This window comes from Hoplias malabaricus, chromosome 4, assembly GCF_029633855.1.
Source record: "Hoplias malabaricus isolate fHopMal1 chromosome 4, fHopMal1.hap1, whole genome shotgun sequence".
Taxonomy (NCBI): Eukaryota; Metazoa; Chordata; class Actinopteri; order Characiformes; family Erythrinidae; genus Hoplias; species Hoplias malabaricus.
The window spans coordinates 20,828,786-20,856,568 of record NC_089803.1 but is presented as its reverse complement, the minus strand read 5'-3'; the positions used below and the strand labels follow the sequence as shown (position 1 = coordinate 20,856,568).

The 27,783-nt window shown below is 40.6% G+C and overlaps 2 protein-coding genes and 1 non-coding gene across 3 annotated transcripts; 1 reads left to right on the top strand and 2 right to left on the bottom strand.

The window, feature by feature from the left end:
• Positions 1–2,346: 2,346 nt before the first annotated feature.
• Positions 2,347–9,078, bottom strand: LOC136694197 (heterogeneous nuclear ribonucleoprotein R-like). The gene is made up of 12 exons (XM_066667575.1): positions 8,888–9,078; positions 7,495–7,655; positions 6,941–7,059; positions 6,262–6,369; positions 6,042–6,155; positions 5,565–5,741; positions 5,306–5,441; positions 4,939–5,144; positions 4,587–4,736; positions 4,158–4,279; positions 3,368–3,999; positions 2,347–3,227 (listed from the first exon to the last, which is right to left on the bottom strand). Exons 2-11 carry the CDS (start codon positions 7,646–7,648, stop codon positions 3,390–3,392), a joined length of 1,896 nt encoding a protein of 631 aa, XP_066523672.1. The 5' UTR covers positions 7,649–7,655; positions 8,888–9,078; the 3' UTR covers positions 2,347–3,227; positions 3,368–3,389.
• A 4,745-nt stretch (positions 9,079–13,823) lies between these two features.
• Positions 13,824–13,895, top strand: trnaw-cca (transfer RNA tryptophan (anticodon CCA)). Its single transcript has one exon. It is a non-coding gene; the product is annotated as a tRNA-Trp (tRNA).
• Positions 13,896–14,848: 953 nt separating this feature from the next.
• Positions 14,849–20,550, bottom strand: atp5if1a (ATP synthase inhibitory factor subunit 1a). Its single transcript, XM_066668470.1, has 3 exons — positions 20,391–20,550; positions 16,820–16,932; positions 14,849–15,136 (listed from the first exon to the last, which is right to left on the bottom strand). The coding sequence occupies exons 1-3, from the start codon at positions 20,457–20,459 to the stop codon at positions 14,995–14,997; spliced, it is 324 nt and encodes a 107-aa protein (XP_066524567.1). The 5' UTR covers positions 20,460–20,550; the 3' UTR covers positions 14,849–14,994.
• Positions 20,551–27,783: the final 7,233 nt, after the last annotated feature.

Below are 27,783 nucleotides of genomic sequence, written 5' to 3'. Positions count from 1 at the left end.
GATGATATTCAGGACAGCTGTGGCATTGGCATTGTAGAAGTTTGTTAGTTGTTAAGTATGTCAATGCTGGATGTAAATAAATAAATAAATAAATAAAAATAAATAAATAAAAATAAATAAAAATCATACTCCAACAAGTCTCTCATTGTACATGACTTTGTGAAAAGAAGGTGCTTTGAAACCCTTGTAAGGCTGTGTCTGATAACCTTTGTACCAGCAACGCTCTCTGGTCCATCATCGAATTTGTATTTGGTAAGGAGTGGTCATGTGCTGGAGCTTTTCATTGGTCAGAGTAGCAGAGGACTGGAATGGTGCTACAGTCCGTAAGTGTAAACCCCATTGCACCCGTGTGATTCCATGTTTTAGATCAACTGGCCAAAGAGTGAAGGAATTATATAGTTGTAACGCTGTGAAAAGTGAAAACTGTCCTGGGAGTTTTGAGCATCCACTAAAAGGAAATTCAGATATCATCCACATATTAAATTAAGTTGCTGTATTTTTGTTGTACGCCAATAATTGGGCACTGTTCAATTAAACATTGAATTAATGGCTCAAATGGAACTGGCTTTTTCTTTCATTTTTTTTTTTTTTGGTCCCTCAATTGTAACACCAAGCACAGCAGCTCTCAGCAGGGCAAAGACTTTCCCTCTTTTCATCTCTTTAGCTCAGGCTATGATTGAAAATACCACAGTAAAGGACAAGAAAGAGGAGAGAGGGGGGGGGAGAGAGAGAGAGTGTGAGAGGAGAGTGTGAAAGACCAGCTCACCCCCTGGAGAAGAACACAGTTCTGGTGTGTTCCTCAAGCTAGCAACGTCTCTCTCTCTCTCGCTCCGATACCTGGGTGAGTCAGATACAAAGGGACAAACACTTACCAAACACACATACACACACACGCGAAATGACAGCAGCAGAAACACAGCTCACTTACCACACACACCGCAGAGGACCAAGATCTGATACATGAGACAGAATGTGCTTAGGAGAGATTCAAGAGATCCAGAGAGATCGATTTGAAGCGGTGGGAGGGGGAAGAAAATAAAACAAAAACAAAACAAAACACACCCCCTTTTTTTTGGCTCAGGTTTTGTCCAGCAGGTGAGCAGTGCTTCACAAAAGAGACAGGTCAATTATGAGGATAAACTACCACATTAATTTGCTCTAAATGGCATTTAATGCCAAAGACAGGGAATGTGTCAGAAAGTATTCTATACATGATGCCAAAAAAAAATCTGCTGCCTAAAGGACCTTTAAAAAGGTACCATTTTGTAAATGAAACGTGAATGGGAATAACAGTCTTAATGTTACAGTTTCTTAAAAGGCTTGTTTAGACGTGGCTCAAAGTCAGCAGTTTTCAAACTTCCATTTGTGGATAAATAAAGTGACACTTTCCAATCCTCAAATGTCGAAGCTGCCTTGTTTCACTTAAATGAGCATCATGTGTCTTACCTTGTCTGTTTTGCTAGGGCTATGGCTGACCTGCATTTACAAGTCACGGCCCTGTTACCTGTTCATTACAGGTAACTACAGTGCACATGTCATGGTAGAAAACTAATTGTTTGGTAGACATTTCCCCAGCTACAGTTTGAGCACTGCTGCTTCACGCAACCAACGGAAATTCCATGGCATAACTCAAAAGAACCATTTTTGGCACCATGCTAACACCCCATGGCCTACGTGTTACAAATAAGGTTAGTCCTCACATTGCTTGTTCTTCAATTAACTGATATAAAAATGTATTGAAAGAATGATTTTTGGACTTTTCTCCCCTGATGGACAAAGAATCAATATGCAAAGAACTTGTTGGGCGAAAGAGGAGCAAGACTGCAGCTATCCTGATTCAGTCTTAAGTTTGTTCAGTCAATTCTGCCGCTCAAATCAGAAAAATACTTATCAAATTATTGCACACACAAAAGGTAATGCTCATTTATTTTGATTTTCTAATATATTCTTGCCAAATTTGAATGCAAGCTAATACAACGTAAATGAAAATGTATTTAGGGTATTTAGTAAAACCAGCCCTTTTAAAAGTTTTACAATATCAAACGTCCCTCTTCAATCCAAAGGGCCTATTAACTGCTTTTGAAAGTTTACTACAGTAAAAGTGTGTTATTACGTGCTAAAAAGCTCCAACAGTGTTCTTCTACTGCATGTATTTTAAGAAGCATCTGCCAAATGTAGTCAAATGGTGCTCAAGTGAGTGTGCTTTGTTTCGTTCTGTGTATGCTGTTGTACTATAAACCATCTCTGGAGTCTCAGAAGTTCAAATTTACTAAAACTCTCAGATTAATGATACAACAAAAAAATTTTGATCACAAACACTGAATTTCAAGTTACTTGACCAATTGATGTTGCTCGGATGAGTTTTTATTGAAACGGAACAAACAAAAAATAAAAGTTATAAATACAAACATCAGAGAACAAACTGTCATGGCTCTTAAGGTGAGCCAAACCAAGTCCTAACGAGCAAAATTCAAAAAGGGGAGGAAAAAAAAAAGGGGGAGAAAAAAAAAAAAAAAAGTTTGAAGTTGTTATATCAGTTTTAAAAAACACAATTGTACTACTTCTAGGAATGCTAAACATACACTTAATGGTACTTTCAGCTACAAAACTTTTTTTTTTCCTTCCAGTGGATTCTTTTCTCCACTTCTGAAAAAAGAAAAAAAAATGAAAATGAAGCTAAAGCTGACAGCCATTATTTACAAGCAAGTCCCTATGCCACTAGCAGAAATCACAGAGAATGAGAGACAGAGAGAGAGCGAGAGAGAAAGAGAGAGAGAGAGAAAGAAAGCAAGCAAAGGTTGGGGGGGATTGAGAGAAAGAAGGAAGGTGTCCATTATGGGTGGGTGGGTTGAATGTTTGGACATGAGCTTCCTGCAAGACAATTTCATGATTCAAATCTTGTCTTTTTTGTTATTTTTTATTTATTTATTTATTTTTTTTTGTTTTTTTTTTTCCTCTTTCAATTCTTTTTAGACGTCAAAAATTCTCATTAGAAGTTCTTTAGAAGTTTAAAATGTTCATTGCTGGCTTTAAAACAAAGATGGAAGGGATAAAAGTGGAGTATGATTTAAGACAAAATGTCCCGGTCAGGCATGTGTGTAAGCAAACCAATCAGGGGCAGGAGGAGGATCGGATACATTCTTGTCTTCAGCCAAAACGTACTTTCAGCCAATCAGGATTTGTGATGCCAATTCTGGGGCGTGTCCTTTTTGTGTCACTGACATATTCTACAGAGGGAAATGGAGAATAGAAGTCAATCAAACACTGCTGCCCAATCAATGTCTTTTGCTTCATAGGAAGGGGGAGGGGTGGGTGCTCGGTTGTGATTTTATTTTTATTTTGTCACTCTCTTACTGTTGCCAAATACCTTTTTGTGTTGTTTGGGTCGTCTACTTCCACTGCTGGCCATAGGAATCCTGGGAGAACTCCAGGGTGTCGTTGCTGTAACTGTAGTTACCAGAGTAGTCACCACCCTGTTGTAACGGCTGCTGGGCGATGGGTTGGGACCCCCAGTTTTGCTGCTGGTTGGTGGTCTGGCGGCGTTTAGAATCTGGCTGGTTGAATACGTCTGCCTTCCTCTTCCCACCAACGTTTCCGCCGCGGTTTCCCCGGGCTCCACGAGTGCCACGGCCCCTCTGTGGCTGGAAGGGTCCACCTCGCCCACCACGCCCTCCTCGGCCACCCCCCATGGGAGCACCACCCCTTGGTGCGTAGCCACCCCTTCCACGCGCTGGAGGAACCCCGCGAGCTCTGGGAGGGGGCGGAGCACCACGGCTTCCACGACTGCCACGCCCCCTCATAGAATACATGTCATCATAACCATAGTAGGGATCGTCGTAGCCGCCACGATAGTCATGATAATCATAGTAGTAGTCATCGTAGTATTCTTCATAACCATAATAATCAGGAGGGTAGGCATAGCCACCCCTGCCACCTCTGCCACGACCACGCCCTGGGGGCGGCATGCGGGGAGGAGGATAGTAGTAATAGTCATCATACCTGTGTGCGTGGAAAAACAGAAACAGAGAGAGTGATTGATTAAAAATCAAAACAACATCTGGCTTCTGCTTATTTTCAGTGGGCACAGTCTATGCTTGATGTACAACCCTGTGTTTCTACCGGTCAACTGTCCCAAAGCATTGCAGAAAAAGCCTCACCCAGCATTTCTGTTGGTCTGCCTAGCAGCTTGACGCTCTTTCCTTTTCTTGTCAGGAGGTTTGGCCAGGACAATCTCAATCTCCTCTCCACCCAGCTCCTTCCCATTCATCTCTTCCATGGCCTAATAAAAACAAACAAGATACTCTCAGTAAATCCACATTTATTTGTTTTTATACATGTAACAAATATATCCTGTACACCTGTTCAATATTCCAATACTGCACAGTCTTAACACTTTCCTGGGCCCAACAAACCCAAACCAGTTTGTAGGAAAACTATCAGACTTTACATAAACTGATCACATATGCCAGGGTTAAACAGCATCTAAACCTGGAACACAGGAGGTCCACAAGACTGGGATTCAAAACTAGCCGAAGCCAATTAAAGATTAATTAATAGCCAAACAATCCATTAGACATGCTTTGTACCTTAACAGCAGCATCTCTCTCTTCAAAGTGCACAAAAGCATAATCTTTCAGCTTCTTAACGCGCTCCAGTTTTCCAAACTGAGAGAACGTTTTCTCCAACAACTCCTCCGTGACCGGAGTGGCGAGTTTGCGAACAAACAACACTTTCACCTGTGAGAGACAGAGAGAGAGAGAAAAGGAAATATAAATAAATAAATAACAACAATTCATTCGCCTGCTTATCTAACCACCCCAACTTAGCTCTTTCATATTTTAATTATTTTGTTCTGAAAAGATAAACTCACTGCATAAAAATGACTAAAAATAGCCAAAAAAGTAACATTAAAGTATTTTTTCAACCATAGCTACTTACCTTGGCCATGACTTCAGGATCAGGCTCAGCAACAGGATCTGCCCATTCCACCGTGACAGGGTTCCCCCACACTTTCACTTTGCCGCTCATGAGCCGTCGCCGGGCCTGAGCTGCTGATTTATGGTCCTCATACTCCAGGAAGCAAAACCCCCGATTCTTCTTCTTATCATCTGCCTGCGTGTATAAAATCACCTCCTGCAGACCCTCTGGGAAAGCGCACCCAAACACACCAGTGAACAACAATTCAGAAACAAATGCACAGAAAACCACATAGACGTTTAACTTTTTCAACTTTATAACTGCATCCAAGGCCACACTAGGACACTGTGCTCTGTAAAGTGGACAAAACAGGCTGTCTGATTCTAACCTGTCACTTTGCCGAAGTCTTCCAGGATGCTCTCCCTGGTCTTGTTCTTTGGAATTGAGCCGACAAACAGGCGGTTGTTGGCGACAGAGATACAGACGCCCAAATACTTCCCAGGCCTGATCTCGTAATTATCACACTAAAAGAAAGAGAGGAGAAAATGTCCTAAAACAAGCTACAACAGTAAAGTTAAGAGTCAAACACATAAAACTCTTACATATCAGTCAAGAAACTGTCAAGAGATTTGCCAGCGGACACTCACAAGTTTGACAGCTTCCTGTGCAGCTTCTTTGCTACAGAAGGTGATGAATGCGTAACCACGGTTCTGTCCGGAGAGTGGGTCCATCATTAACCTCAGGTCCCATATTGGCCCAGCCTTCTCGAAGAGTGGGACCAACTCATCTTCATACAAGTCCCGAGGAATCTTTCCTACAAATACCTATAAACACAGGATAAAACTATTAGTTTAGTTCTTGCTGCTATGCCATGGACACACTGAAGGATTTCTGAATCTCTCTGTGACTAAGGTTTGCAAGAGATCAATTAAATAATAATAACAAAAATGAAAATGTCTTGTGCAACAGCAATGAGGCAATTACTAATTGTTTATAACAACAGTGTGTAAGTACCTTAATTATAACACGTTTTACTGAACAATGATAAGGGTTTAATAAATGTCACTTTTATCTCCTAAAGTAAACATATGCTGTCTGTAGTAAACATAAATAGTAAAACAAACCTCTGTGCCAATGCCAGGCTGTGTGCCAGAGAAAACCTCCTCTGGGGGTGGGCCACCATATTTCCTCTGTCCTGTAGTGACATCCAGGGTATAACCTGTCCTGTCCAGCAGTGCCTTTTTGAGCATAGAAAAAAATGTGATAAGTGTGAGAGAAAACACAGAGCAGCTCAGACTATTTACACCAAAATAAATCAAACAATGAGCATTTCTCAATTCTCACCTTTATCTTTGACTCATCTGGACCTTTTGTGGATTCCTGTACTTTGCTACCTTGTTTTTCTCTCTGTCTGTAAGTCTTCATGACACCACACAGAAACGCACTCTTATTCTGTAAGGCAGTTCAAGACACACACTTAGGGTGGATACAAAACAATACAGCAATGCTATTTAAATCTCCACTGAAACTAAAGACTGAAGTGCTCTGATGAAAGTAAACAACTGAACATTACTTCCTTTGTATTCAATTAGAGATTCGTAATGTTCAAATACTAGGTGTACAAAGAAGTCTTAAAGTGTTTATTGTGTAACATTTATTTGTAAATCAATATTAAAACTCTTTCCCTTTTGTCATTTTATGTCAAGGAAAAAGCGCTGCAAAACCACGTGCATCGATCAGTTCTGTCCTTGGAGGTAATACTGTATCCAAAAGTACATGTGAGTGTTGGTTTACACACTTTAAAGACGGTGTTTTCGCTGTTGAACATAGCGTACATACACTTTTTTTGTTGTTGTTTTAAACTGTCAATACTAAGAAAAAGTAACCATTAAATGTCAAAATAATTGGAAGAATGTTTGAATTGTGAATAACGATTATACGCTACATAAAACCTCTTTATAACCTCTACACCTAATATACATAAACCAAAAGCAGTGTTTTAACACATTGTAGAAGGACTCACTTGCACATGGGACAAGTCACTTTCTTTAAACTGCTGCAGCACAGACAGTGCTCCTTCTTCATTAAACTCCCGCAGAGCATCGATTGCCCTCTCGTCTAGGTCAGCATAGGCCACTAGTCCTGCAAGTACACCACACACACAACCTTTATGATAACTTCCATTGTACTTCAAGTTTTTTTGAGAGTTTTAAGCAGTTGTTTAGTCAGGTAAACTGTTGGCGTAGCAACGGGTAAATGCAAAATTATTTTACAGCCGTTAGCCCTTAAGGCGACCACAACAAGTAAATATTTTGCAAACGCTTTTTTTATTCTGCAGAGTCTCTTGACTCTGTGCATGTTTCCAAAATGAATATGATTACGAGCATACATCCACACTGCAAGGTTGGTGCATTGTTTTGTAGTTGAGAAAACTGCATTCTGGACAGTCTGACAAATCAAAACAATGATGCAGACTACAAGGTGGAGAGCATTTCGACAGATCAAGAGTCTACTCCCTCTTTCAGTGACACCTACAAGGCCTGTATATACAGATTAGTTACACTCCTCAGACTTTACCGGTTTGGAAGATGTTGTCCAGGCTCTCTGCTACTTTCTGGGGCAGCCCAGCATCGATGAGCGTCTGGTAGTTCTCGCTATGTCCCGCCGAGACGTCCATGGGCTCTTCCTCTTCCTTTACTGGAGCAGAGCTGCCATTTACTTCAGCAGCCATTCTTCTTCTGAAGAAGAGAGAAAGACAACATGAGCTGAAGGACTGGGAGAATTTACTGAGCATAAACCTTATAACTTGGAGCCTGTGACCTGCTATTTTTAAGATGGCAACCCCAAACACATGCACTAGGCAAAGAGCACACCCACAACTAACTCTCACACACTGCACTCTGCGTTCAAGCTCCTGCTCAGAAAAAAAGGGGGCGTGTTGCTCTAATAATCACAAACACAACAGGGATCATTAAATATTCTCAGTGCTGCTGTGTGCATCACCATAAAGTTTCCAAACTGATGCTGTGTCTTTAAAGGGTCAAATCAGCACAAAGTAACACCAGTAAAAGCAATAAGCTTTGAAAAATCTGTTTATTTATTAACTGATTCACATGGTCTTTATTGACAAATATAAAACAGCTGGTGAAGAAAAGCCAGTCTGAGTGTCTGTGAAACCTTTCCAAGGTATGGGCTGCTTTTGTTCATTGTTGAAATAAGCACGGGGGTTTTAAGGTGGCTTTGAGTAAAAGGTGAGTATTATTAAAAGACCCGCACTGTTAATAACCTTTCAGACTGTAGTTAAACACAAAGGAAACATTAGTGGAGGGAAATTCGAGCACTTTCACTGTATCTAATATTAGCTAACGACACTGAGAATCAAAAGCAGGGGACACACACGTTCACAGACACACGTACACATTCACACACACACAAAACACAGAGCTCCTTATTTGAGCTGGATCTCTCTTCATTCGCATTCATTTCATCTGCTCCACATAAACACAGCCCCAGTTACAATGCAGCGTGGAGGTGTAGTTTGTTTGTAACCGGCGCTGCAGTTGCATTTGTGTACGTTTACTGCTGCCACAGTTTAAGGTGGAACTGAGAACTGGGAAAAGCGTTCCGCCCCCCTCGCGTGCTGAGGTTAACACAGCCGGCGAAATGCATTCAAAATAGTCCCCAGACAGCGTTTAGCTTTGCTCCAGCCGCCCCTTAAGACCCCCAGCGCGGTTCTGCGTCGCACGGCGTCCACTCGCGGCCAAAGACGCCGACAGTGCCCGGTTTATTCGTGAAAAGTCGCTGCGACGCGGACGGCGGCTAAAGCTAACGGCTATCGGAGGCGGCGGAGTCACGTTAACGTCAGTGTGTTAGCTTTAGCTGAGGCCTAGCGCCAGGCGTCGGGCCGGAATTCAAACCCCGCCGCCCGCCAAAACAACAAAGAGCCGGAGCGCGCGGACAAAACCCTCACCGCGCCGATAAATCCGCGTGTGTTGGTTCGGTAGCGCAGTGAAGTCCTCCGGTCCGCGGCGCTCTCCTCTCTGCAGCTACCCCTCTCTTTCTCCTCGCGGCGGCAGAAGAATGGAATTAGAACGCTGCTGCGGATTCTGTCCACGAGACAGACGCGCGCGCTCGCCCGCACACAAACACACACACACTTGCACAAATACACACTCAACAGAGCGCGGCGCTCGAGCGACGCCACTTCCTCGCGCGCCGGTGAAGCTAATTGCGTCAGAGACAACGTCAGAGAAAAACGGCGCCATTCAGTTCTTCTATCATTCTCTCACTCGTCACTCTGTTATTCTCTCACTCTTACTGTTCTTCTATCATTCTCTCACTCTATCATTCTATTATATCATTCTGTTATTCTCTCACTCTTACTGTTCTTCTATCATTCTCTCACTCTATCATTCTATTATATCATTCTGTTATTCTCTCACTCTTACTATTCTTCTATCATTTCTCACTCTATTATTCTATTATATCATTCTGTTATTCTCTCACTCTTACTGTTCTTCTATCATTCTCTCACTCTATCATTCTATTATATCATTCTGTTATTCTCTCACTCTTACTATTCTTCTATCATTTCTCACTCTATTATTCTATTATATCATTCTGTTATTCTCTCACTCTTACTGTTCTTCTATCATTCTCTCACTCTATCATTCTATTATATCACTCTGTTATTCTCTCACTCTTACTATACTTCTACCATTCTCTCACTCTATCATTCTATTATATCATTCTGTTATTCTCTCACTCTTACTATTCTTCTATCATTTCTCACTCTATTATTCTATTATATCATTCTGTTATTCTCTCACTCTTACTGTTCTTCTATCATTCTCTCACTCTATCATTCTATTATATCACTCTGTTATTCTCTCACTCTTACTATACTTCTACCATTCTCTCACTCTATCATTCTATTATATCATTCTGTTATTCTCTCACTCTTACTGTTCTTCTATCCTTCTCTCACTCTATCATTCTATTATATCACTCTGTTATTCTCTCACTCTTACTGTTCTTCTATCATTCTCTCACTCTATCATTCTATTATATCATTCTGTTATTCTCTCACTCTTACTATACTTCTACCATTCTCTCACTCTATCATTCTATTATATCACTCTGTTATTCTCTCACTCTTACTATTCTTCTATCATTTCTCACTCTATTATTCTATTATATCACTCTGTTATTCTCTCACTCTTACTATTCTTCTATCATTCTCTCACTCTATCATTCTATTATATCATTCTGTTATTCTCTCACTCTTACTGTTCTTCTATCATTCTCTCACTCTATCATTCTATTATATCATTCTGTTATTCTCTCACTCTTACTGTTCTTCTATCCTTCTCTCACTCTATCATTCTATTATATCACTCTGTTATTCTCTCATTCTTACTGTTCTTCTACCATTCTCTCACTCTATCATTCTATTATATCATTCTGTTATTCTCTCATTCTTACTGTTCTTCTACCATTCTCTCACTCTATCATTCTATTATATCATTCTGTTATTCTCTCACTCTTAATGTTTTTCTATCATTCTCACTCTTATATCACTCTATTATATCATTCTGATATTCTCTCACTCTTACTGTTCTTCTATCCTTCTCTCACTCTATCATTCTATTATATCATTCTGTTATTCTCTCACTCTTACTGTTCTTCTACCATTCTCTCACTCTATCATTCTATTATATCATTCTGATATTCTCTCACTCTTAATGTTTTTCTATCATTCTCACTCTTATATCACTCTATTATATCATTCTGATATTCTCTCACTCTTACCGTTTTCTATTATTCTCTCACTCTTATATCACTATTATATCATTCTGATATTCTCTCACTCTTACTGTTCTTCTGCCATTCTCTCACTCTATCATTCTATTATATCATTCTGATATTCTCTCACTCTTAATGTTTTTCTATCATTCTCTCACTCATATCACTATTATATCATTCTGTTATTCTTTCACTCTTACTGTTCTTCTATCATTCTCACTCTTATATCACTCTTATATCATTCTGTTATTCTCTCTCTTACTGTTCTATCATTCTCTCACTCTATTAATCTATTATATCATTCTGTTATTCTCTTACTGTTCTATCATTCTCTGACTGTTCTATCACTCTCACGTTCTATCAATGTGTTATTCTACCATTCTCTCACTTTTATATCACTCTTTTATACCATTGTTATTCTCTCACTCTCACGTCTATCATTCTCTCACTGTGTTATTATTTCACTGTTCTATCACTCTATCATGCTCTTACTGTTACTTGGTCTATCGTTCCTTACTCTGTTATGTCACTTCATGAATTCTATCATTCTCTCACTGTTGTCACTCGGTTCTATCATTCCTCACTCTGTTATATCACTCTTCATTCATTCTCTCATTCTCTCATTGTGTTATTATATCACTCTGTTCTTCTATCATTCTATCTCTTCATACTTCTATCAATTAATCTGTTCCATCATTCTAAAAATATCTATTCTATCTTTCTGTCCCACTCATTCTACTACTCTGTTACTTGTCATCTCTTATTTTATTCATTATTACTCTATAATTATATCACTTTTATGCTATAATTCTATTATTCTATCATTATTTCATTATTACTCTATAATTGTATCACTCTGTGATACTACACTATAATCTGTCATTGTATTAATCTGGTCTATCTATTATGCTAATTGTATGTAAATACTAGGTCTGAAAAATATTTAAATGCCACTCCAGTCACCACAAAACTACAATACAGCCAAGGATACACCATTTAAAAACCTTTTCAGTACTTCAGCACTTTCTTACATCCTGAGTTTTGCAGACAGTAAATTATACACTATATATTTTGTATAAAAGTGCAACGCATAGGGAACAATGTTGATTGCAGCTGCAGTGATACAACGATTAAGGTGCTGTTTGATTTAAATTAAACATTAATTATTAACCAATGAAAACACACTTACCAAAACAGTAACCCATTCACTGACCGTGGCTGAAGAAATGGTTAAATCTAGAATCCATGCTGATTATACAAAGTATTTCATAATCATGTTCTTCAAATTACTATATTTATTTCAGTCCTAATATGGGTTACAGTTTCTGGGACTCACAATACAATAAAGCTTATAACATGAGTCACAGTATCATTAAAATATAGAAAATATGAGAACTATGTTTGAAGAATGTGGATGATGCAGATACCTGTAGAATATGTGACTAATATTCCAGATCCACAAAGGATGTTATAATAATAACAAATAGCATCAACCTGTTTTAAAATGTTTACACAGTACATGTCCCTGTTTGCCGTGATTCATAGAGATGTACACTTGGCCAAATGAGGTTTGATTCCCCGCTCAGGCAAGCACGACTAAAAGAGACTTGTAGTAAGACAAACTGCACATACATCTATCTATATCTATTGATTAAGAGCATCTGACAAATGCAGAAAATGTATATACAGATCCCATGGCTCTCCTTATGGGTGTTGTTTCTTTTACTGCCCACACTGAGATATGTGCAGCCCATTCTGGTCCCATCATTGACCTTGTTAGGGCATAAGCAATCAACATTTAAACCATGGACAAACCTTGATGGTTGGCCTAGGCTGGGTTAATACTAGTGTTGCCCACTGTCCTAAAAAATACGGAATTGTCCCGTATGTGGGCTCTAAAAGATGGCCCCCGTTTTGAACCGATATGGTGTTTTTATTCCGTAGTTTCAAGGTTAGACTGTTAAGACAATGATTGGCTTGAAAGAGAAACACTCTGCTCTCCCTCAACCTGAGGGTAGATACTTCACAGCTGCTTAACAGAGAATGCACTTCTCATTGGTCATCACTTTTAATCAGCCAATCAGCAGCCAGCGTTAGCTGTCCATCATTTAGTGCTGTAGCCAATAGCGCCACAGTCCCTCCTACAGGGGGTTGATTTACAGCTCTGGAGAAACCACATTTCAATTCTTCCTCAACACATCTGTGATGATAATAAATGAATATAAAGCTGTTCATTTAATATAACATTTACATTACTATGAAACACGGTGGCGCAACAGATAGTGCCTCTGTCACATAGCTCCAGGGACCTGGAGGTTGTGGGTTCGAGTCCCACTCTGGGTGAGGAGTTTGGTGTGTTCTCCCTGTGTCTGCGTGGGTTTCCTTCAGGTGCTCCCTGCCACGGCCCAAAAACACATGGTGGATTGGTGACTCAAATGTGCATAAGTATGTGTCACCCTGTGAAGGACTAGCGCCCCCTTCAGGGAGTGTTCCTTCCATGTATCCAGAAACTCCATGTAGACCCACCACGAACTGGATAAGTGCTTACAATGAATGAATGATATAAAAACTGAATCCCCATTTTATTAACATCAGCATTAATGACTGAGATTTCTGCTCCTTAAACTAAATAAATAAAATAGGCAGATGGAGTGGCTCCTGCTGGTAGCTGACTAACAGCAAATGTGTATTAATAATCATTTACATTTTTACTGGAAACAGTTACGTTTCAGAAAGTTGGCAACCCTAATAAATACTCAAAGTTAATTGTGCACATGAAATAAGTCTCAGGGATTAAACATTGTTAATCTATTAGGATGATCACGGGTAATGTTTGTTTACACATATTTCAGGTTGAAGTCTATAGATGACCGCGAACCACGCTGTTATTATACGTGCACGTACGTACACACGCTGCTCCAATCACTAAACTGGAGGATAACAAAGTCGTAGACGGTATTTGCGTATTTTACGGTGGTGTTTGACCGTACGCAACCTTTGATGAATGCGGCCCAGTGAGCGCTCCAGAGCAACGAACCGCAGTCAGAGCGGTGAGCAATGACCATGCAGCCCCTAAAGCGATAAACTGTTCGCTAGATTCAGACCTCGTGGCGCAACGGTAGCGCGTCTGACTCCAGATCAGAAGGTTGCGTGTTCAAATCACGTCGGGGTCAAATCTTTATTTCTGCAAGTGTTCAGAAAACAGCGTGGTCGAGACAGAGAGAGGAGAAAGAGCCCTATGAGAGCGGGTCCCTGTGGTGACCGGGGAACACTAACCAAGCAAATCACAACAATGGTCACGTGATAATGTGTGAACTGTAATTATTCACATTTATAAATGCTCCCGAATATATTTTCATTGCTGTCTTACGTCCAACTTATTCCTGAAGTAGATAGTATAGCTCTGTGTATTGCATAGTTCAACACTAGGCAATATACCAACAGCAGCAAACCTCCACCTGCAGTGAATACGTTATTATAGCGTCTCCAGTACAGTGTTAAACACAACTAATGTATCTTAATGTAATCTTCATTCATCTTCTACAACTGTTTCATCTCGATCCACGTCACAAGATGCAATGCAGGAACACAACTTGCACATGGCGTCTGTCCATCACACACACACACAATCCATCTTCCTACATGTGGTTTGGATTGTTGAAGACTCCCATAGGCACAGGGAAAACACAACAAACCCACACAGTGACCACAGGACAGTAAACAACCTAGAGCCACAGGGCCATGGAGATACACAGCAGCAGCATTCTTTTGCACCACCATATACATCTAAAGGTTATGTACTTCTGGAGAAAAATAAGTGTCTTAATATCAGCTACCAGTCCAAGGCTGATCTTTATTTTCTAACTTTTCAGCTGATATAAGTGGCTCTAATATTATCATGGACTACTAATAGGGACTCAATGTCCTAGTACACAGCTTTATTTTAAAACATTCCTGTATTTTAGAATGAACCTGATTCTAATCAATTATTAACATCACAGTCCTACTGAAAAAATGAATAATACTCAGTTGATACCTGCTATATGTTGAGAAAAGTATGTCATGAATGTGTCTCATTAAGACACTGCCCACCCCTTCCAGTCAAGAAACAGACATGTTTTAACCGCTTTGAAAAACTCCTATGTCTTTATTAATAATTAGTGACTCCATCAAACACTAGAGATTACAGAGAGGGAAGCTGTCTCCGGGAACAGGCATTGAGTGAGTTTTGGCAGAAACAGGGTGACGCTGGAGGCCTGTGGTGGAAGGGGCTCAGTCGTCATGATTGAGTTTTCTGATCTTTCCCTTGTGACGGTCGATCTCACGCTGAAGCCGTTCAATCTCTTTCTTATGATGCTCAATCTCCTCCTTGTGGTGCTGCCTTAGAGCAGCCAACTGCTCCTTCTCCTTCTGCCTGCAGAAACAGAGTGAGTTATTACAGACCTACCAAGTATCTCATTACAAAAAGGGAAATTGAATTATATAAACACAGTTCCTCTGATGTTAGGAGACTGGGAGTGAGTTTGATCCCTGGCATGATCAACCTCACTCTCTGGCCCTTCCGTACCCAAATATTCAATATGACGCTAGCCAAAGCAGTTAATGTCTTTGAGCCAGATTAAACAGAATAGACAGTTAGCATTCCACTCCAAGTGTGCTGAGCTGCCCAGTGATGCTGCATTTGTGGCAGTTTGTGACTTGGAGGACATGTGCTAGCATTAATCATTCCAGTTTACAAGTTGGAAAACTGGCTAGTGGGTGAAAATAGGCCATGACTAAACTGCTGAGGTGCACCCAACAAAAAGCTTTCAAAACACAATTACTACATGAAGAGCACAATGATTTAATTAAACTGATCTGTGATGGAAAGGGTATATAATCAAGTATTTGATTTTATTTTGGCATGGGCACCAGACTGGGTTCTGCCTGTCTGGTTTCAGAGCACAGCACTATTGTAAACGAAGAGGAAAGACGAATCAATTTCTCTCATACAGAGCGAGAAATAGGAGAAATAGCAGTTAAAACTGGTTAGCCTCATTAGCATTTTGTCATAGCACATTTGCCAACAATAAAGTCTTGAATGAAGCCTAAAAGTGGCACGGTGGCTAGCACGTTCGCCTCCCAGCACTGGGATCTTGGGTTCAAGTCCCATCTGAGTGGAGTTTCCATGTTCTCCCCGTGTCTGCGTGGGTTTCCTCCGGGGTCTCCGGTTTCCTCCCACAGTCCAAAAAAAAAAAAAAACATGGAGGGTAGGTGAATTGGCTTCTGTAATAATTGTAATTAACTCATTTGTGAGTTAATGAGTGTGTATGTGTGTGTGCCAAGATATGGATTGGCGCTCTGTCCTGGGTGAAATCCTAGTGCCCGATGCAGTCCTCCAGGTGGACGGTCGTTCCTGGTTGAGAGTACGCTGTGCGCGTTTGGCTGCCGCTTCTCGCCAGTGTGTGTGTGAATTGAGTTTTCTGAGCACTGTAGATTGTAAAGCGTCCTTGGGTGTCTAGAAAGGCGCTATATAAGTGTAACGATAACTAACTAACTAAAAGTGTTACAATCTACCTACAAGGAAGTGTGGCAAAGCTACAGTTCACTTCAGCTTTATAGCTTGAATTAGAGCACCTTCACAAAGCTTTGGCTGACACATGTATCCCCTGTGCCCTTAGTGGCAGTGTATGCATCATTTAGCAACTCCAGAGACACTATTACAGATAAAGCAGGGCAGATAAGGTCTTTTCTCTGATTTATACCCATTTGCTTTTCTTTTTTTTCCTCTATGTAGATTTATCTGTTATCAGGTGACCTTCATAAATAAATTAAAAGTGAATCAATAAATATAACAACAACAATAATAAACAACAACAATAAACAACAACAACAAAGTAATCTACAAATAAGGACTAAACTTGTCCCTGCAGTAAGGATTTGCAAATTCAAAAAGCAATGAGGAAGGTGAAGAAAATTCTCCATGAGCATAAAGCTTCATTTTACAGATAACAGCTAACAGCTGCGGCTGTAATCTGATAGCTCCAGGACTGCTCATCCTCATCTCTTCAACCTGAGACACACGAGTCAAACTTGAATGTGAAGAATCGCCACTTACTTGAAGTATCGCTCTTCTTCAGCTGCCTCCTTCTTCCCAAAAGCCCCCCCGGCTTCTCTTATGGACCCTCCTCCACCTCCACCTTTACCAGCTCCTTTTCCCAACTCTCCAAGCTAGAGGGAGGATAGAGAGAAAGAAGCAGCAGAGGGGATGGGTTAGAATGGCACAATACAGTGAATATACAAAAATACACTTTATTATAATTAATATATATTTAAATGTGTTCTCGGAGTTTGAATCAACAAATACAAATGAAATAAACCATGAGTTTTTAGGCAGTCTTCTTTAAGCTCACATGATATTTATAATATATTGACAAGCCCACTGCGGCAAAATGACAAATGGATAATGCTCAAAGTTCAAGATTTATAACTGCAAGCAATTTGTATAACTACACATACAATGTAAAAGCACACAAAATACACACAGGAATACGTTAGCTGCTCATTATCTACATTGAGAAAGACAAAAAAAAAAAAGCCTGTTAGTTTCCCTTTTAAAATGGTAGAGAGGATTTAGAAAATTTTTCCATGGTTCCAACCCACATACTCTGCTACTACTGCTCATCCCACAAATGCATGTTCCTTACAAATGTGGCACCATTGAAAAGGGAACATTACAGGCAAGAAGCATTGTTCCAGCAAAAAGTACCTAACAATTTTCCTTACCTTTTGTGCTACGTTTTATTTATATACATTATTTTTCACAGTAACTACAAGACAATTAGGGACTGTAGACAGTGAAAAAAAACAGTTTCAGGTCTCATGCTTTCTGCAAACTATTTTTAAGATGTGTAATAGTGTGTGGGCTTCAGTGTCTGTCATTGCCACCTTTTGCACTTCATTACACAACACAATACTGAAGACATGTCAGACTACACACAGGTCTGGTCAGCACCTGCACCCTCTACTGCCACAACAGCGTATTTGTAATGTGGATACCTTGTCGAAACAGACATTTCCCCGGGAAATGACTAATCTTTAATGCATGTTCTGTATAAATGTTAGTTAGCGTCAATGGAGTCATCCCTGACCTACAATTTACATTTGAAAGACTCTTATACCAAGACAGATCCCGGCTTTTGGACTTGTTGCTGGTAACAGCCTGGATTGCCTTCTTGTTCTGTGGTTCTTTTCTTCAAAAAAAGATTGAAATAACATATGACCGCAGAACACCTTTTCACTGTGTGAGGGTTCAATCCCAGAAGCCTCAGCGCAGGGAGGTAAACAGGGCTCTGGGACACAGACGGGTTTTAACTGGCATTTGTGGTCCTAACAGTATTGACCTTGACCCATTGTCCCTCAAAGGAGGCGGCATCTCAGAAAATTAGAATATTACTTAAGACCAATACAAAAAAAAAGTATTTTTAGAAATGCTGACCAACTGAAAAGTATGAACATGTACAGCACTCAATACTTAGTTGGGGCTCCTTTTGCCTGAATCACTGCAACAATGCAGCATGGCATCAATAAGTCTGTGGCACTGCTCAGGTGTTATGAGAGCCCAGGTTGCTCTGATAGTGGCCTTCAGCTCTTCTGCATTGTTGGGTCTGGTGTATTGCATCTTCCTCTTCACAATAACTCAGATTGTCTATGGGGTTAAGGTCAGGCGAGTTTGCTGGTCAGTTAGGAACAGGGACACCATGGTCCTTAAACCACATACTGGTAGCTTTATCACTGTGTGCAGGTGCCAAGTCCTGTTGGAAAATGAAATCTGAATCTCCATAAAGTTGGTCAGCAGCAGGGAGCATGAAGTGCTCTAAAACTTCCTGGTAGACAGCTGCATTGACCTTGGACCTTAGAAAACACAGTGGACCAACACCAGCAGATGACATGGCACCTCAAACCATCACTGACTGTGGAAACTTTACACTGGACCTCAAGAAACATGGATTCTGTGCCTCTCCTCTCTTCCTCCAGACTCTGGGACCTTGATTTCCAAAAGAAATGCAAAATTTACATTCATCAGAGAATATAACCATGGACCACTCAGCAGCAGTCCAGTCCTTTTTATCTTCAGCTCAGGCGAGATGCTTTGACTATGTCTCTTGTTCAAGAGTTGCTTGACACAAGGAATGCGATGCTGAAACTCATGTGTTTCATACGTCTGTGCGTGGTGGTTCTTTAAGCACTGACTCCAGTCTTTGTGAATTTCCACCACATTTTTGAATGGGTTTTGTTTCACAATCCTCTCCAGGGTGCAGTTATCCCTATTGCGTACACACCTTTTTCTACCACATCTTTTCCTTTCCTTCGCCTCTCTATTAATGTGCTTGGACCTTGAGCTCTGTGAACAGCCAGCCTCTTTAGCAATGACCTTGTGTGTCTTGCTCTGCTTGTGTAAGGTGCCAATGATCGTCTTTTGGACATCTGTCAAGTCAGCAGTCTTCTCCATGACTGTGTAGCCTACAGAACTGAGAGACCATTTAAAGGCCTTTGCAGGTGTTTTGAGTTAATTAGCTGATTAGAATGTGGCACGTGGTGTCTTCAATACTGAACCTTTACAAAATATTCAAATTTTCTGACAATCTGGGGTTTTCATTAGTTGTTAGTTATAATCATCAAATAAAAAGGAATAAACACTTGAAACATACCAGTCCATGATATTCTACGTTTATGACCAGCACCTGTACTTGTGCTCACAGTGTGATACAAGTCAAAATACATTTAGAAATCATTGCTTTGTATTTTCCTCACTAAGTAACTGTTTCTGATTTGGAGTTTAAAATACAACAGAAAAGTACAATATACAATATCGCCGTTTTAATACAACCGTATGCCACTGATAGGATGATACTATAACATGCATTTAAAAAATATTTAAAAAGAACAAACTTAAATTAAGACAACGGCCTATAAAAGATTTAAATAAAGAAAGTGAAAATGACATAACGGGTTTTACAAAAATATTAGTGACGTTCATTCTTATGTAAACAAACACAACAGTAAACCAAACGGGCAATACTGAGGTCAGTACAAATGAAGGAAATTACTTAATCTTCTACGATAAATTCATATTAATACTTGTGGCAGGCCTGAGTGAGAGAGGGGGGGGGGGGGGGACAAAAGGCGATAACAATCCGGACATATATTGTAGCAGTTACTTATTCTCACCGTTAACTGTTATGAAGCTGCTTTTGTAACTTTCCGTTCCACCTTAAATGAAGCTGTTCTGTTCTTCCACGCGTTGACTTTAGTTTGAGTGCTGACCCATTTAAGGTGGAACAGAAAAGTGGCGAAAAATGAGCCAAGTTCAAGTTAAACGTTAGCATGTCAGCTTTGAACATTAGCCCAAAGGGACTCAAGTCTAACTGATTTTCTGCTCTCCTTGTTCTCTCACTCTGTCTACCTTGAAGATAGCAGTGATTCTATAGCTAACTGTGCAAACAAACACACGCACAGACATTTAAAAATGTGCACACACATCAGAAAAACAAGGCCTGGTTTAGACAATCCAAAAGCAGCAGTAAAATTACAACAGGGTTGCGTCAGAACTGAACAAAACAACAAGGTGTTCCCGCAGGACAATGTCATTTAACGACACTAAGAGGCCAGAGACACCGGTCCAGTACCTGATCAGAGCTCATACGGATCTGGGTGATGAAACAACCCCGCAGACTCCTCCTGAGCAGCTGAGCCATGTCCAATTCTCGATAGCACACACCAGAGACAGAGCCCTGCTGTGTCCTTGTGTAGTGATCTGCCCACGGAAACACAGAACACGGAAACAAGCGCAGGCTCTCATTTATACCACTGCCCTCTAGAGTCCTGGAAAGACATTACAACCGACCAGCCAAAACATTGAAGCCACCTGCTTGACTCTACAGTCCAATGAGTCTGAGTGGATCAGACACGGCAGTGCTGCTCGAGTTTTTAAACATATTCTAATGAATTAAGTCCTCATGTATTTAAAATTTAAATGATACCCTATTAGTCTATTATTACAATAACTTTATAATCATAGTAATGAAATAGGAATGCTTAATTATTTAATAAAAAAAAAAACTTTTCCTGCATAAGGTTGGACTATTGGATTATTTCAGAAAAAAATGATTATTAACCTCTTTAACTGTGTAGATCAAAGTGGGATTATATATCTGTCATTATATGTTTTTAAAAGTCTCAATGTAAATACATGTATTTTTATCAATTACATGAGTACTTGACAGTTACTCTGTGATTATCATCCAATACACTTGACCAGGGTGGCACGGGGGCGCAGTCACACAGCTCCAGTGACCTGGAGGTTGTGGATTCGATTCCCGCTCCGGGTGACTGTCTGTGAGGAGTTGGTGTGTTCTGCGTGGGTTTCTTCTGGGTGCTGCAGTTTCACTGATTGGTAGGATTGGCAACTCAAAGTGAGTGTGTGTGTTGCCCTGTGAGCCAGGTAGGCTCTGGACCCACCGTGACCCTGAACTGGATAAGTGCTTACAGATAATGGATGGATGGATACACTTGACCAAAATGTTGCTCTTCTAGTATTCTAGTAAAGCCATGTTAGAAATAATCAAGAACATTACATCAATAAGAAAATGCTATTTCTGTCAAAAAACATAGTGTACACAGAATTTAGAAGTGAAATGGCGCTAAAACTCTATTTTCTTTAAGCATTAATACACGCTGAGATGACACAATATGTGTTTCTCATAGTTTAACATGTCCGCCATATGACTCAACGCTCAGATTCAGGACTAAGATTTTCAGAAGTGATATGTAAGTTTCTGGCTGAATTTCTGAACTGTGACAACACCGTCCTGTGATACTAGCTTTGATTGCCTGGGTTTGGATGCCTGAGAGGCAAATACACACATTTTGTAGCTCCATAACATTGTGCTGATCGTCCTTTGCCTCAGTGCATCAAACACTGTGCAGAGTGTCCTAGACTGGCTGAACACACTGGAAAGACGTAGATGTGAACAAAATGGCTCCCTAATCACTCATTAATAGAACATCATGTGATGTTTTATGTGACATCACATAAAACAGGTTTAGTCAAATCCCATCCAATAAAATCCAACAGAAGAAAACTGCACAAAGATTATTTTAAAAATCTCTCAAAAGACAACATACTGTTCTCTCTGTGTTGCTTCAGATCATATGCAAACTAAAGGGCAATGGCCAGAAAAATGTAGAAAAAATGTGGGCAGTAGCTCTAAATTCTGCAGTTCTTTGCTTCACCACAAACCTCAAACATTCTGTCTTTTTAACCTTCTCTAAAACAAAGCATTTCACACCAAGCCACTCTGTGATTATATACCCCAATGCTTCGGTTTGAGCACTTTAATCTTCACCTGCTTCAGAGTACCTCATTTCCTTTCCTTTATTTCTATGGAGATTATAGATTATACAAACTGCATGTGCACAGATGAACACCTGGGTACGTCAGTGTAGCCAGCTTCACTAATTACAAGGGGTGTGGACATATAGTCTTTACTGAGCCTCCACTTGTCTCCCCTCCCTCCATTTCTACCGAGAAGAATGGGGAAAAATCATAAAAGCCAATCATAAAGCATGAAGTAATTTGTGCACAATGTGAACAAGGCTGACATTAACTCCAGTGATTCATAATGACTCACCTCCAGCTTCCTTCCTTCTCTCTAGGGACTTGCAGCTCCTCAGTGACCTTCAATACTTTGAGTGCAGTCAGAGTGGAGAGAGCTTTCTTTACCCCCGGCCTTCCTGCCCCCCAAGAGTTCCCCAGATCCCCCTAGAGGACTTGTTCCTTTCCCATCTACAATCAAATGAATATTAACATGAGAAAGGCACCTGAAGCAACCCATTGTTTTTGACTCCCCCTTATCTTATTTTTCAGAGAGCGCCGAGATATTTTGGCATCTTAATAGACCGGTTCCATCACAAGGAAAGATAATACAAGCTTTGCTCTGCTTTAGAAAACTGTGCAAGTTTCTAAACATCCCTTATTATTATGTTTTATGAAATGGAGTGGGGGCGGCACAGTGGCGCAGCAGGTAGGTTGGAGGTTGTGGGTTCGATTCCCGCTCCGGGTGACTGTCTGTGAGGAGTTGGTGTGTTCTCCCCGTGTCCGCGTGGGTTTCCTCCTTACTCTGGAGTGATGGATTGCCATTCATTAACACTGGGATGAGCTGAACTGACAGAACTAAAAATCTTACATCTGAACCTGACCTCACACATGTTCTCCAGACTTTATAACATCAAACGCTCACTGGAATGCTCCTGTGAACGTCTACTCTTTACCTAGAAGAAAGGAGGCTGTTGCTGCAGGGAAGGAGAAGAAATACACCACAAATACCTCTAATTTTAATTGAAATTACGGGTACTTTTGGCCACAGAGTGTACTGGCGATCCAGAAAGCTCGGCTCTGTTCTACTGAGGTGGCACTGATGGTGCGTGCTCCAGAGCGGAGTCACTGAGTCATTCGGCGTCTGTGAAATGTTACCTTGACGATACATTCCTGAATCTGTTGACCTTGATATTGTCCATTGTAATCATCACTGTCATCTTCATCTTCCTCCTCCTCCTAATCATCACCGATCCCATAATCATCTGGTCTGACGGAGCAAACTGAAAAAAATGAAAACCATCTTAAACTTTATATGCTTCTTCTCTTTTTTCTTGTATATACCTCCAAATAGATGCATCATTCCTTAACAGGAAGCATGCCCATATTAGGAATCGCTGTTCTAAACGGCTTTTCACTATGGGAATACATTTTCCGAGGCAAATATATGATAGCTGCCCTCCATTTCTCAGATTCCCTAAGCAGTGTCCTTGTGTTCTCCACAAACTAATCACACCACGTAGGCTACAGGAGCTTCAGCTGGTCACATCACTTCACTCTGTATGCCCTCAATGCTAAAAGTGACTGACCCCTGGTTCACCCCAGCAGCACTGACCCTAGCTCAGCTTTACTCTGTAGATGCTGTAGCTCCACCCACAACACCAACAAGAAATAAAATATAATAGCATATCATAATTCAGGAACATAGCATTCTACTGCAAAATTATAGGATGTATTTAGAGTGTAGACGATGTGTGAACTGTAATTTGTTTCAGCTGACAGACCTTTTATAGTTTCTTTGCTTGCAAATGTAGCGCAAGTTTGGCTATCCAGCTTGTGAGTCTGTGTTTACCTCAGAATAACAATCATTAGCCATGCAAGTTTAGCATCTTTACTGCACAGCTACATCCACACACCTGGTAGTTTTTTTTTAGCAAAGATTAAATGAAACATAATTAAGTGTAGTCTGTAAGTCAATCCACACAGCAGCATGGGCTTCACTACAACAATAAGAGTCCTTGGGCAAGACTCCTACCACTAGAGTAGCTAACATATGTAGCGTGAATAGGACACGTCATGTCTGTCAAATGACATATAATGAAATGTAGACGTTCCCGCTCTTCTCAGAAAACTCACCTGCTGTCTCAACCCACAACTCGCACAACGATAGATGAGTAAACTCTCCTATCAACTAACCGCATGGTCATAAACTATCATTCATTACTCCTAACACTCTTTGAAGTCCCCTTAAATCGGACCCAAGATTTGGGTTCTCTTTATAATGTGCAAATGCCCTTTACTGTTTAGTCCATTTTACTAGGACCTGCTAGTGGAACTGGAGTGGAACCATCTGACCACATGGGGGCAGTATTTACCAAATAATGTGTGGAAATTGAGCAGTTTGGTGCAGAGAACATTTGTGAACAGGGCTACATGTGTATACACCACGTACACACACACACACACACACATATAAATCATATACACACATGCACGCAAGCATGCAACATTCAGGTGCACAAGCCCTGCTGTTCTCATCTGAAGGAATGAGAAGGAATTCATTCAGGCTCTTCACATTTCTAGCACAGTGGGTATAATGTCAAGATCTGAGCAGAACAATTAGGAGCCCAGCCCTGAAGGTGAGTCAGATAAGGAGCAGAACGCTTCTCTTTTCAGGAGGCAATGAGTCAAACACGGCTCAGCAAACACCCACAGCAACCAGCATCAAACGCCACATAGGGCCTCCATTCTTACACCATCATTCCTTTAAATTGCATATAATCACAATTAATATGCAGTACCTATGGTGCTGACGTAGGCCCTGGAAAATAAGCCCTCAATTGTTCGACACGTAGCAACAATTCCTTTGAAATACTCCCACTGTGACATTTCACAAGGACAAAAGAGAGGTTGGTTGCAGAGCTAAAAGTGAGGAGTAAAGAGTCCAACGTGGGAGAAGCACACTATTATCTCTTTTCCCACAAAAACGCTCCATTATCTGCTGCTGCTTTTTTCCACTGGGCTTCTGTTTACAGCATCTGGTTTGTCCAGACTCTTGAACTTGTTAGGTAAGTCTTTCACTCTTTTCGGAAATGTCATGTTGTGAAAATCTGTCCATCTTTTATCCCCCCTATTTTATGAATGAAAAATCTTTCCTGGAACCTGAAATTGGAGCACTTAGCATGACACACTGTGGTCATTGTACAAATGACCACAGTCTAACAAAATGTAATTCATCACAATCAGGTTGTCGCATGGGTATCTAATGTGTATATATATATATATATATATATATATATATATATATATATATATATATATATATATATATATATATATATATATATATATATATATATATATATATATATTCATTCATTGTCTGTAAGCGCTTATCCAGAGCCTACCCGGAATCATTGGGTGCAAGGCGGGAATACACCCTGGAGGGGGCGCCAGTCCTTCACAGGGCAACACAGACACACACACACACACGCTTTTGAGTCACCAATCCACGTGTGTTTTTGGACTGTGGGAAGAACCCGGAGCACCAGGAGGAAACAGGGAGAACACACCACACTCCTCACAGACAGTCTCCCGGAGGAAACCCACGCAGACACAGGGAGAACACACCAACCTCCTCACAGACAGTCACCCGGAGCGGGAATCGAACCCACAACCTCCAGGTCCCTGGAGCTGTGTGACACTACCTGCTGCGCCACCATGCCGCATATATATATATATATATATATATATATATATATATATATATATATATATATATTTAAGCATTCTGCCAGTTGTTACAACATTTCTTTTTAAGCAAATTATTCATTTGTGAAAAAAAGGTTAACCAGTTTAATGTGAAGTGTTTAATTCTAACCAAACTGCAGCTAACACAATGGCATCGGAGATAAACTTGCTTGCAGGAGAACACAAATGGCACTTTTCCATGTCATAATTTACATGCTGCCTTTGAGTTGTGTTCAAAAAAGTGATCTTTACTGTGTCTTGTAGCTTTTTTGCTTGGTATCTCATCATGTTTAATCTCTACTCAGCTCACTTAGATCCAAGAATGAGCTGGTATTAAAGATGTACCCGGTTCTATGTGCCAGGTAACGGAAAAGCAAAAGAAGCAGAGCAGAGATGAGTAGAGAAAGTTCCATGCAGTGGAAAAGTGCCATAACTGTTACCTGGTCAGTAATTGCATTGGCTGGCATCTTTTTGGGGTAGAGATGGTCATTCTATTGTGACCTTAGTTGGGGGGCGGTCTCTTTTGACTCTCAGATTTGGATGGCTGAAGCGTCAAAGAGGATTGATCTTGCAATCTCCAGATCAGGTGGTGTTTTTACAATCCATTCATGGTGGAAGAGCACATACTTTGTGTTGTATGACAAAATATTTAACAAAGGAAACAGGTCAAAGCTTTGGCTCCATCTCCAGGAGACTGCAGTCCCAGGTGATTTCAGCCATCTGAAGCCTGGAGTCCTGTAAGGTATAACCCTCTGAGTGGGTGGGACAGCCAGCACAAATGGGGAGAGCCATTCCTCTCCCCATTTGTGCTCATTCTGCTAGCTAGGCCTGAGCATCTTTAGCTTATGTAACAGGCCTGGGCAGTTTGCAGTTTCCTCTGAACATTTAAGCTTTTAAATTGCATTGTGTTAGCAGATGTTTGAAAAGAAGCAGTGGATTGGCCTCATTTCAAATGACATGTCAGATATAGGCACAATTTTAATATTATTATTATTGCATACATTATGATAAAAGAGATGTAGGATCTTTTGGATTTTGGGGAGTAAATACAGTGGTGACATTGTTTTAGGTGTAGTGAGCCCTAGTTTCTATCACCAGAAATGTGCATCAGAGTGTTATCACTGAATTATATAAATTTGATGCAACTCTTTAATGCAAATTAATGTCGCAGGCTATTACCCCATGCACATTTTGGACCATTTCTGTTGGTCCATTTTTCATCAATGTTAAGCAAATCTGTTGTCAAATGTAAATTAGAGCTCACAAAGATTTAGTAGCAATGCAAATACGTGCTGCAGACCACATATTAGAAATTGAGAAAAAACTAATGACTGACCACCTGCAGTTGTGCACTTCTGGAGCTACTGGAGTGCTTCCACTCTCTTATATGGGCTTCCGGTTGGCTCTGTCCTCCAATGAATCCTCTCTCTTTCCTCCCTCTACTGCCCTCAGTGCTCTACTTCTACTGTTGCCATTGGAAATAGTATCCTGGCAACGGCAGGCAGCGGCGCAATGACAAGGTAAGGTCAGTGAACGCGTCTGAAAGATTCGGCACTTTCCCATGGAACCCAGTCTTATATAACTTATATAATCTTTAAGGAGCCCATAATCACAGATAATATCCTGCCATTCATTCTTTGCCATACTCCTTTGCATAGGTCAGCATTGATGTCACAAAAGGCACAAAGGTCCCGTTATAACCCTGCCATAACATTGACATAAGCTCTTGAGCATTTCTAAAGGAACCCTAGCACAAGAGCATTGGAGCAAAAATGTTCCCCCCCAAAAAATGTGACATATACATCGGTGCACTGACCTTAGCTGTCTGTCAGCTTGCAGTATGAGTAATGAATAGCTGTAGTGGATTAGTTACTGTGTTTCTAATGAGCGATCCATAAAATAAGCAAATGAGGCCCTCCAGTGAATCAGTATCACCACAGATCCCAGTCTACAGC